Here is an 11,011-nt window from a genome sequence, read left to right on the forward strand (position 1 = left end):
AAAACCTCTTCTGGATACGATTTCTGCGTGGCAGTCGTTAACCGTGTCCCCTTTAAGGCTCAGTTCTTCTCCTTTAACGCAGCGGTTGCCTGGAGGCACAGAGCGACATTTCAGCCCCACAGAACACTGGATACCGAGCACACAAACACACACACCGCCGCACTTTAACCCAACAACCAGCGCGTGGACTGTGAGGTGTGTGGTCTGCTGCTATACACACTCACCTCACCCCCCCGCTAGCGTACAGGTCTTCAGTGTGCAGACCTCTCAGATAACATGCGCTGCCACCAAACATTACACTGTAACTCACTGTCCTTGGCAGTTAATATTGTGCATTTGTTGTCGTGCATTTCCTGCTCCTTCTCACACTGTCGTGTTGTTTATTCACCCTTATGCAATGTGTGTACTGTGTGTCTGGAGAAAGGACGGCACAACCCGAGAGTTGAAAGGTCAGGTATGTTTTACAGCATCCAGCTGGACTTATTCTAATAACTCTGACAAACTGAAGAGCTTTTGAACACACGCTGCAATAAAGTACGGCCTGCAGTGAGATCAACACAAGGGGGCACTGTGCGGCCTATGCATGAAACATTACAGGCAATTCTTCATGAGAATGACCTGAATAAAGTCTGTTAATTTAAGGCTGTGCAGGAGCGTCCAGGCCCTGTAGTGTGAACACAAGAGCACGAAGTACCGTGACCTGGACTACGATTCAGTCCCGTGTGTTTCCTCCAGGCAGGAACATGTGGAAAGTGTGGAGGTTATGAGAGGCTACAGATGCTACGCCTTTATGGGAATGCATGGGTGTGTACCTGTCCCAAGACTGATAACTGTGCCCAGGCTGTCCCCTCCTCTTCTCATGACGATGGTAGCAAGGATTTTCCTACCCAGAAGGCTGTGCTGGATACGTGCCGTCAGTGCGTTGAAGCGCTGGTGACTCAGCATGGCGATCTGATCATGGAGAGTACTGCCCGACACCGGCAACTGTACACACACACACACACACACACACACAGCTAATAAAAATGTAGTCCACAAAGCTGATCTTTGTAACACTAGTCTTAGGAATTTATGCTAATGTGTATAAGAAATGAAACAAAGCCAAACGCAGATATTTCCTGCTGTTTAGCAGTGTTTGAGCTAAAGATCACAGCCCTCTGCCTGGCATCACTCAGCCTGGCAGAATAAAACCACCCTAAACACACACATCTGATCAGACTCTCTGCACATGGAAACAGAAACACTCTGACGTTTCAGGGGTCTGCGTTGGGGTGTGTGTGTGTGTGTGTGTGTGTGTGTGTGTGTGTGTGTGTGTGTGTGTGTGTGTGTGTGTGTGTGTGTGTGTGTGTGTATGTATATATATATATATATATATATATCTCTTTGTGTACGCGCGTGCGTGTGTGCGCGCTGGTAGTAATCAGAAGGTTGCTGGTTCAAGTCCCACCATTGCCAAGTTGCCACACTGTTGGGCCCCTGAGCAAGAGCCTTAATTACTCAATTACTAAAGTTGTACTCAGTCATAATTGTAAGTCGCTTTGGATAGAAGTGTCAGCTAAATGCTGTAAATTTCAATAAGTGTGTGTCCCTCAGGTCTGATCTCTCCACAGTGCGAGTGTGTGTGTGTGTCCCTCAGGTCTGATCTCTCCACGGTGCGAGTGTGTGTGTGTCCCTCAGGTCTGATCTCTCCACGGTGCGAGTGCGTGTACCTCAGGTGTGATCTCTCCAGTGCGTGCTGCCCTCTCTGCCTCCCCGATCAGCACTCGTAGAGCTGCGTCTGCTGCCTCCTGTTTGCCCTGCTTCTTATTACTGGCACAAACAGGGGGAAACCAGCGTCCTCCCAGCTTAGCCTGGTAGGTGAAGCTGGCGGGGAGGGGAATGTGTAAGATACAACTTTCACAACTTAGGGCAGGGCAATCTGTTCTGTAACTGTGGGCGTGTGAGTGTGTGTACCGGGGCTCGTGTGGGGGTCCTGACTGTCCCACCAGTCTGATTTCAGCGGCAAAGCCCCGTGCACGTGCATACTCCAGCAGACCTGACACAGCGTTGTTGTTCAGGTGGTTGATGAGGTCGCCCACACCGGCCTCGTGGGCCGCCTGCAGCTCGGCCGCCGTCAACGGGGGCAGCAATGGGCACGGGGGCATCGCCGGGGGCAGCTCGCCCTCACCCAGTGGGTAGAACGTGTGCTGGGACTGGCGAAGACATACGGGAGCGTCAGGCAGTCGGCCGACACAGCGCAGTGGGTGCTGGACGTGAGGGACCAGGGAAAAAACCCCAAACCTTCTGTTTCACTGCAGCCCACAGACTAAGACTCTTCTGGACTGATCCAGGATCAGTGGAATGTCTCTCATGTCAGACCCTGGGGTCTTCCTGACAAAGCAAACATGCTGTTCTCTAACTTTTCTTCTTCCATGCAAATCTCTCACCTGCTGAGCCTTCTCAATACAACCAGCAAACATTCCAAAATACAAGTCATGATTCCCCCCCCACCCATGTACATTATTCTCTCATCCCTCTGTCCATTTCCCCTCTAAAATTGACATTGTTCCCAGATAAAACCACCACACTCTGACTTCCAAGACATCCCTCTTTATATCTCTCCTTTTTCATACCTCTCTTGACCCCCGCACTCTTCAACCTGCTGACCCTACTTTGCCATCTCCAATGAACAAAATAGAACCTCTTAATGTGGTAAAAGGTACATCTTCTAGGCCAAACACCAGTTCCACACTCAGTGTCCAACGCCTCTTCTGCGTTTGCGTGGACCTCCCCTTCCCACCCCTGCCCTCACTGACCCCTCACTGACCCCGCGCTCTCCGCTACCTTGTGCGTCTGCAGTCGCCCGGCCGCCTGCAGCGCCTTCACGGCCTCTTCCGCCGCCAGCTGCCGAGCCGCCTTCTTACTGGGTGCCGAGGCTTCTGGGAAAAGCGTTTCGCCGATCTTCACTCTGAACTTGAACCTAACGCAGGGAGAACACGGTTACGATACCTTCAGGGACGGCCCACCCAGCCTGGCAGGTATAAACCCCAGTGAGACAGCCAGGCCTGATCTGTACCAGCTTTCCGTGAGTGCCAATGCTTTGCCCACGGGGTCTGAGTGTCTGAGAGTGGACGTTTATAAAATGCACCTGGAAAACGGATGTCTGACACACCTGTGATAGAGAGACCGGGACAGTGCTGTTCTACATCAAACAAACACTCACACGCGCACATACACACGGAGAGGTAACCATTAGAGGGTGAGAGAACAAACACAGGGACAGAACGAGGGCACAAGAACAGGTCTCCCCAAAGCATGCTGGGAAACAATTTCTTGGCACAGCAGAGAGGGAAGAGGATGAGCTGGACTAGAATACTGAAACCACATTAATGTTACTACAATGTTACTACAAGTTGTGTACATACTTTCACTGCATTGCCTTGTAGGCACAATAAACTGTTTGGGGCGGCTTTTTACATGTCCCTCCACATTTTTCACAACTCTTTTTCACAACTCTTTTCACCTTCTGAATTGTTTTCCAGCAGCATTCAGCTACAGCACTCAAGTGAACCCCGTGTGTGTTACCGTGGGTCATGCGGCGGGCCGTCCTGCCCCGTGTTGATGAACTCCACTGCGTGGCTGCTGCGCTGGCTGTGCTCCATCAGCACCGAGACAGGGTTCTTGCCTCCTGGGATGGAGCGTGCCAACGCCCTGGGAGGCTCCTCGAGGCCCTCCTTCACGCAGGAGCGTCGGGACAAAACCTCAGAGTCAACAGGACACCGACCAGCGTGCTTAAGCCTACGTGCCGCTAAACGTGTAGAGAAAAACTCACAAAGCTATCCTCGGCAAAGTCAGAGATCTCGGCTGTGGCCGTGGCAGGCTGCTCTTCTCCAGGGTCCTCCTCTCCGGCCATGCCCTCTCGTTCCCGGGACAGGATCCGCAGGGTGACCGCTGCCGCTTCTTTCTTCGCCACTTTCTTGTTCGAAGCTTCAACTGGCGGGAACCTGCGTCCATTGAGCGTCACCTGCATCTGGAACCTGGGGTCAGTCGAGGACAGTGATGAAAGCCTCTTACTAAGCCTCTTACCAAACCCCACCCCCCACGTCCACTCATCTCACCTGGGGTCGTGTGAGGGCCCCGATTGGTCCAGCAGCAGGAACTCGCAGCTGTGCCCGAGGTACTGCGCGTACTCGATCAGGCCGCTGACAGGGTTTTTGCCGCACGCCTCCCGAAGCCTCTGCAGCCTGCTGGCGTCCGTACTCGGCGCCGGAGGAGGGGCTGCCGCCAACGACACTGCTACCTCGGACCGGAACGTGTTCAGGAACTCTGGTATGTCATCCAATGCCCACTCGGAATGCCTCCCACCGTTCCTGTCGTCCACGGGGTAAAAGGGCACGTGCTGGGATGCGGGGCAGTTGGTGAGAGCAGGAGTTCTCTGTTCTGGGGGAACCTGATGGAGAGCTTGCATAGAGTCTGGGAAGTTAGGCATTGGCCACCTAGACGCACCATTGCTCAGTGGACCCTTACTCTCGTCTGGCTTCTGACTGGGTGGCAGCCCCTCCCAGTTCATGAACTCTTCTGTGGAGAAATTGGTGGGCTTCTGTGGAGCTCCGGCCTCCGTCTCCGAGCTTAGGGCAGCTGGATCCATCAGCATCTCCCCTGGTATGCGGACATGCTCTGACCCATCCTGCCTCCTGGAAGCACCCAGAGCTGCCTTGCGTTGCCGGTCCATCTTGTCACGCCGGTGGGGTGTCAACTTCCAAACGATTGGCGTGAGGCCCGAACTGCGGCTGACCTCACCCCGTTTCTCCATGCTGTAAAGTGTGAGGTTGACCTGCTTGGCATTCCGCAAGCCTAAATTCTTGGCGATCAGCAGAGAGTTCGCCGTGCCTGTCTCATAAAGGTACTGTAGGATCTTCTCTTTAGTAACTCTAGAAGTCATCGTTCTGGTGAAACTTGCTGCCCACGCGGTGGACGAGGATGTGTCCAACTCCAACGTTTTGGAAGAGACCTCTTTCTCCAAAGATTCTTCACTGGAATCTCCACTGGCCTCTGCTGGGGCTGAAACCTGACTGTGGGAGTCGCTGAGCGGTTCTGTGCCTTGTTCTAGTTTTACACAATTACCCTGAGGAGCTGTCGTAGAAGTTTTAATGCTGAACTGTGATTCGTCTTCAGCATCACGTTCCCTGCGGAGTCTCCACAAAGGACAAGTGTCCCCCTCCTTCTCCACTTGCTTTTGGCTGGATAATGAGTACAGTGCTTGGTTTACGATCTTCTTGGGCAACCGAAGCTTTTTTGCCAAGACCTTGGCTGGCAGGGTCTCGCCTGGCCCCAGCAAGGCCAAAGAATCAAAAACCTGCTCCTTGATGTCAGTGGTCAGCTGAAGAGAATGCCTAACCGGTTGGTGCGAGGTGGAAACTCTACCCACAGGACGGACAACGCCACAATTCTCCGACCTCGCAAAATTGTCCTCAAACAGTAACAGACTATGAACTCCTGAAACCAGCGAGGAGACGTCGCGATCCGCCCGGCTGTCCCAGTGGCGCCTGTCTTGCTGGTTAAGATATTTATGTCCTGCTGCACGCTGCTGAGTCCAACCGGTGTCCCTCTTAGCCCCCAGAGGGTACCCGCAGTGCGGGTCTTTCTCACAACCTGACCTGTCCCAGCTGTACCCTCTCTGCCCGTAGTTGCCAGGTCTTGGGGAGCTATGATACCCTGCCTGACGCTGTTGAGGCCTGCTGGGACTCGGAGGCTCCCCACGCTGGGACGCCTTGAACTTTGGTGCCTGAGCGCTCTGGCCTCTAAGGAACTGGATCTGCTGCTGCCGGAAGTCTAAGCCTTCGACCCCACGTTCTTCTCCGTTTGACGGAGGTTCAGAGAAAGGAGGAAGAGGAGGAGGTGGCAGAGATGAAGGTCGGTGGAATGCCCCAGAGGAGTCAGGGCACGAGTAAACAGGATGCTGTGGAAACCGGCTAGAACTGGGGCTTGAGAAGTGAGGGGTCCTAGGATAGGCTGGGAACGTTTGGGAGGGGAATCCTAGGCTGGATTTTCCCTGGTGGGGAGGGAGGGAGAATCGCTGATGCTCTTTGGAAGGCCCTCCTCTACCTCTGCTCATAGCGCAGGGGTGGAGGGCAGATCATCCACGTCTGGACACGAGCTCACAGGGATGTCGTCGGCCACAAAACACCAGGGTGAATTGTCTGGTTACGCCAGGCGGTGTTTAGATTTGATTATCAGCTTCTTCTGGAAAAAATAAAAACAGGAAAACTTGAGAGGCCAATAAATGGGTTTAAAAAGATATTACCATCTACTCACAGACACAGAACAAACCTGGGGGTCCACCAGGTCTCAGACCAGTTTACTGTAACTCTATAACTAGGTGAAAGACACCTGGATTAATTATTTATATTTGTTTTTGACACAGGTGACTTATTGCTGCATTAGCAGGTAATTTGCAGATCCCTGTAGCAGGAGCCAGGGAATGGGAGAAAGGAGGACTCAATGACATTCTGACATACTGAAATTACAATAAGACAAAGCTATAGTGAACCCCCACAATGCTTCAGACAAGAAACAATTAAATACAAAAATGCAATATTCAAATATGCAGTTACATAAAATTTGTTTTCTGTGTGGAAAGACCAATAATGTGGGGACCAGACTAGGTCTTTAGGATTGAATTACCTTCCTGATTAACAGTGTAAAACAGAAAATGTTGCCACGTGGCCCTTGTTAAGATTAAAACATTGCGATCAATAGAAGTCTATGTAAGTTTTAACATTTTTGATCTCTTAAGCCCTTTTCAGACAGGGTTAGTTTTACATGGGAACGTGGGGTTATGTAATTATTGCCCACATTCCTCAGAGATTTTAATCCTGTCCAATCCCTATCTCGGTCATGTTTATGGTCTGCGCACTCCCATGTCTAAAAAGATTATGGTGACATTTCCCCACTATAAAATGTCCAGTAGAAATTACCCAAGGTTATTATAGTCCTGTGCAAATTTACTTGCCAAATATTCCATCATATCTTGAAATGGCATTTCTTGGGATTTTCTGAAGTACAGAAGCGCTTAAAGAAACATTTACCTTCTCTGCAACCTGACCATTATGGTAGGTTTAGGCAAGGTTTATCTTCAGGTACTACATGGATGTAGCCTGCTAAAGTCCAATCCCATCTTAGTGTTACTTTAAGAAGTTTAATTAAATATTAATAAACACTAACCATTTAAATATTAAATAAATATTTTGCATAGAAGATCTAAATCCAAGTCTCCTGTTTCATCACAGCCCTACATAATGTTTACATTTTTCATAAATAATTTTGTTTGTTTGATGTCAGTGTATAAATCAAGTAACAATTACCATCTCTAATGTATGACGAGAGGTCTTATCCAGTGCTAAACGGCCTAAGATATTACAGAGGTTCTCGTCTCTGTTCATGAGCACATGTCCAGAAAACTACATTCATCAGAATTCAGAAGGAACCAGATAAAATGGTAGAAATTTGCCCAATGTCTAAACTCTCAAGATTTTAACTGGGTGTTTCTCACATTTCAGGAAACCGTCAAAATGTGAGTTTTTGTGCATTACTTCTCTGCACAATTCAATTTCTCTGGCACTCATCAACGCATATTCCTGGACGACGACACACACACCCACCTGTAGCAGCCCCGTGTCTTTCTGGCTTTCCGTGACCGTAATGCATGGGAACATTTAGCTGGTAAAAACAACAACAACAACAACCTGCCAAGGAAGACAACAATATCTGATTAAACCCAGTAAAGGACCTGGATACAGACACACACAGGCTCACACCATGTAATCTGCTTCCATCCTGTCACAACACTTTTCAGTTTCAAACTGCAATGTGACTGTAGCTGGTTGGTACAATATGACGGCAGTTTAGTGCAGTACCATGTGTTGTATGTGCAATTCAGAGTGATGTACCTCTGGTTGTATGCAGTGTGACTGTAGCTCAGGGAAATACAGCTACAGTTCTGCACAGTACAAGTGCTGTTTAGTGTGGTACGATGTTATAGTTGAGTAAAACACAGTCACTATGGGTGATATTACACTCTACCAGTTATAAGTCAGAGCAGTTGAACTGTATCTGTTTGTGTAGCCAACTTGCCCACAGAACTTGTAGTGTTAAAGGTATTATACAGCACTAGTAGCATGTAGCAGCTAAATGCCATCTTAAATCCTGTGGAAACAGTGAGGGTGTAATTCATTTTCCCCATGATTGTTACTGCATTTGGCTTAGTTTTATCTGAATAAAAAAAAACATTACAGTGAAATAATTTATACATTACATAAGGTTATATTTGTTCAATTATAGGAACATCAATACCATCTGAAACCAACTGACAATGTGTTTATTTACATTCACGGCTGTTTGTATTATGTTTGTTACACTTATATAACTGCTTGTGTCAGGTAACAAATTGTACATTTCTGTCTTAGGTGGTATTGTACATGTATAAGCAGATGGCTAAGTGTACAGTTCAATAATACTGTGGTTATATGATGATTAATAATAATGATGATGATATTATCTGATAAGTGTCTAAACTGAGGTGCAAGTGTGGTAATTCAATATTGAGCGAAGTGTTCGTTGCTAGGCTGCACGTGGTAACAGCAGTAGCGGGTCCAGGACTTTTATTTTGGGGGGATACTGCAGTCAGGGACGTGCACGTTTAAATCGTTACCATTAACGTTTAAATCACGAATGAATACAGGTGAACCTAGTCGCTGTATCTGAGAAGCTAAAGTGATATTTGGAGCGCCTACATATTACAAATGCGAAAGTTATTTATGCCATTCTTGATGGCGCTTCCGTGGTAAAGCGTAATTCACGTACTCATGAACTAAATTACCACACATTTGCTTGTAAAATGTCGCACACAGTGGGTGAGAAAAGCTGCAAGCACGTAACCTACCAGAGTCAAAACGCCGTAACGGCAAGAAGGCTGAGCCTCGTCGGATCTCCTCCGGTGCGTTACTACAAAAAGGCGAAATTACTTCAGAAAATTACCTCAGCGAAAACTCTGGAAAAACCGCAAAAACCCCACGACCGCCAAACGAGCGTCTAAGTGGAGCTAAAACGAACCCAAACCTTTAGGATTTCAAATCAAAACACCGACGAAGGGAAGGGACAAAACACCGTCCGTGTGCAGCTCCGAAAAAAGTTTACGCGATATATTCACCGCCCAAACCCGCTAAAGTTTAGCCCAGTTCAGCCCAATTCTCTACTAAAGTATCGGATATTTATAGATGCGCATTGCCTAAACGTTTCTGTTCTTAAGAAAAACGAGAAAATACACATATTGAAACGCGAAAGCAAACGCCACCTGGGAGCTCCGACACGACAGCTTTCGTTTTCTGTTCAGTCTGTTCCCTAAGCGTCAGGGCCATAACACACAGTAGGGGGCGCTACAGCGGCGCTCAGCGTTTACGCGACCAGACAAAGGCAATTACGGCCTGTTGACTGGGCAGTTACTATAATGCGTGCGGTTAGGCGCACATCAAAACCGTTATTAAAAAGACAAAAAATAACGCAAATACAAGAAAGAGTTAAGGTGGAAAAAGCTTCACCTGGTTTAAGGTACTAAACACACGTCACTCGTCATGAGTACTACCAAAAGGATAAACTCGTATTGTAATATTTTAGAATACAACCTATAATAATATAACCTGTATCCTGTATTTTTACTCTAAGAATAAAGCAGTAAGATTTACGTTATCTTCATTTAAACCCACTGTAAGGGAAAATATCTTAACGTAAACATGACTAGGTACTTTATTGTTAGAGTACAGCTTCACCCCTCTGGTAGAGGAAAGAACACATGACAAGTCTTGAGAAACGTGTTGTTCCTCCGTCCTTTTAAAAACACGTTCAGCTTTTCAGAACGTAGCCAAAATGTGATATCTTCGTGCATAAATACTTCAGGACGTTATTGGCTTCATTTAGTACTGGATTTGTGTGTCACCGGTTACGTGTTGTATTTCAGGAGCAGGGATGCTCACCACCCCCAGGCTGACTGCGACACCGAGTAGTGCGAAATACACGACGACACGTTAGCTAGGACGGACGCGGACGTAACGTGATTGCTGCCTTTCTACTACAGCTGCCCAACGTGCCCTTCAGGACCGGCCTGAAACGTCCCGTGCCAAGCTCACACGTGCCGTCGCGCACGTTAGTATTGCGTTTTACTCTTGTTAAAGTAAGTGTGTTTATGGTGCTCGAAGCTGGCCTGCAGAGATCCCTCGTCCTTTGTCAGCTGCAATATACGGACACGCATAGTAACACAAAAGTGAGCGAGCGAGCGAGCTCTCACGCGAACGGCTTGTGACGGTCGCTCGAGTGTTCGGTCTGGTGTTGTTTATAAACACCACGTCGATTCAGCCTCCCGTTATGAAAGACCGGACTGGTCACGCCGCACCTCCACACAGCAGCTGCAGCAGCGCCGTGCTGGAGCCTGGGCAATGCTCCTGAGAGCGCGCGCCGGGATATCTGCCGCGCTTGACGCGCGTGCAGCCGCAGCAGGCCGAGGCTCGGGCGGAGCACGCGCGTCCCAAACTGCTTTTATCCTGCGGACTGGCTCGTGATCTGCGCCCGGCGACCGCGCGGTACCCTTGCACCGTCCTTCCGTTTGTGAGAACTATCTAAAGCGTTTTGGCGCTCGCCACGCACAAATTTTCCAACGGCAGCGTAGACGCGGCAGGTGAGCCACGACCTCGAGCGGATCCGCGTCACTTACCCACGCCGAGCCCGCGAGCAGCTTCACGTTAGTAAACAACAGCGCCCGCGGCTGCACAGCACGCCACTGCTAGACGGCAGTTGTGTCATCTTTTCGCGACAGATACGACGCCTGTTTTGATGACGTAAGTGCGCCTCAGTAAAACTACTCCACAATATTACAAACCGCAACCTGACGGGCGGTGTCACAGACCGAGTCCATGGACAACTCACCAGCCATCGTGTGCTTCTTTCGTAAACATCCTTTTTTAAAATCACAGGACTTACTGGC

General features: G+C 49.0%; 1 protein-coding gene across 7 annotated transcripts in view; it reads right to left on the minus strand.

Annotated features, from left to right (window-relative positions):
• Positions 1-10,834, minus strand: part of adar (adenosine deaminase RNA specific) — a 16,605-nt gene extending 5,771 nt beyond the window's left edge. Inside the window, exons 1-12 of one of the 7 annotated variants that reach the window (XM_081695652.1) lie at positions 10,742-10,834; positions 8,921-8,982; positions 7,641-7,724; positions 4,098-6,222; positions 3,812-4,016; positions 3,565-3,713; positions 3,128-3,181; positions 2,824-2,959; positions 1,954-2,192; positions 1,710-1,863; positions 813-984; positions 1-89 (exon numbers count right to left, since the gene is read on the minus strand). The exon at positions 1-89 is cut by the window's left edge and continues 5 nt beyond it. In XM_081695652.1, coding sequence (XP_081551778.1) covers positions 1-89; positions 813-984; positions 1,710-1,863; positions 1,954-2,192; positions 2,824-2,959; positions 3,128-3,181; positions 3,565-3,713; positions 3,812-4,016; positions 4,098-6,094 — 3,195 coding nt within the window. In that variant the 5' untranslated portion in view covers positions 6,095-6,222; positions 7,641-7,724; positions 8,921-8,982; positions 10,742-10,834. The other 6 variants (XR_014116781.1, XM_081695653.1, XM_081695657.1 and 3 more) reach the window with 6 other exon arrangements.
• Between the last annotated feature and the right edge of the window lie 177 nt (positions 10,835-11,011).

The sequence above is a fragment of the Electrophorus electricus genome, chromosome 14 (assembly GCF_041902795.1).
Source record: "Electrophorus electricus isolate QZ-2024a chromosome 14, ASM4190279v1, whole genome shotgun sequence".
In the NCBI taxonomy this organism is placed as follows: domain Eukaryota; kingdom Metazoa; phylum Chordata; class Actinopteri; order Gymnotiformes; family Gymnotidae; genus Electrophorus; species Electrophorus electricus.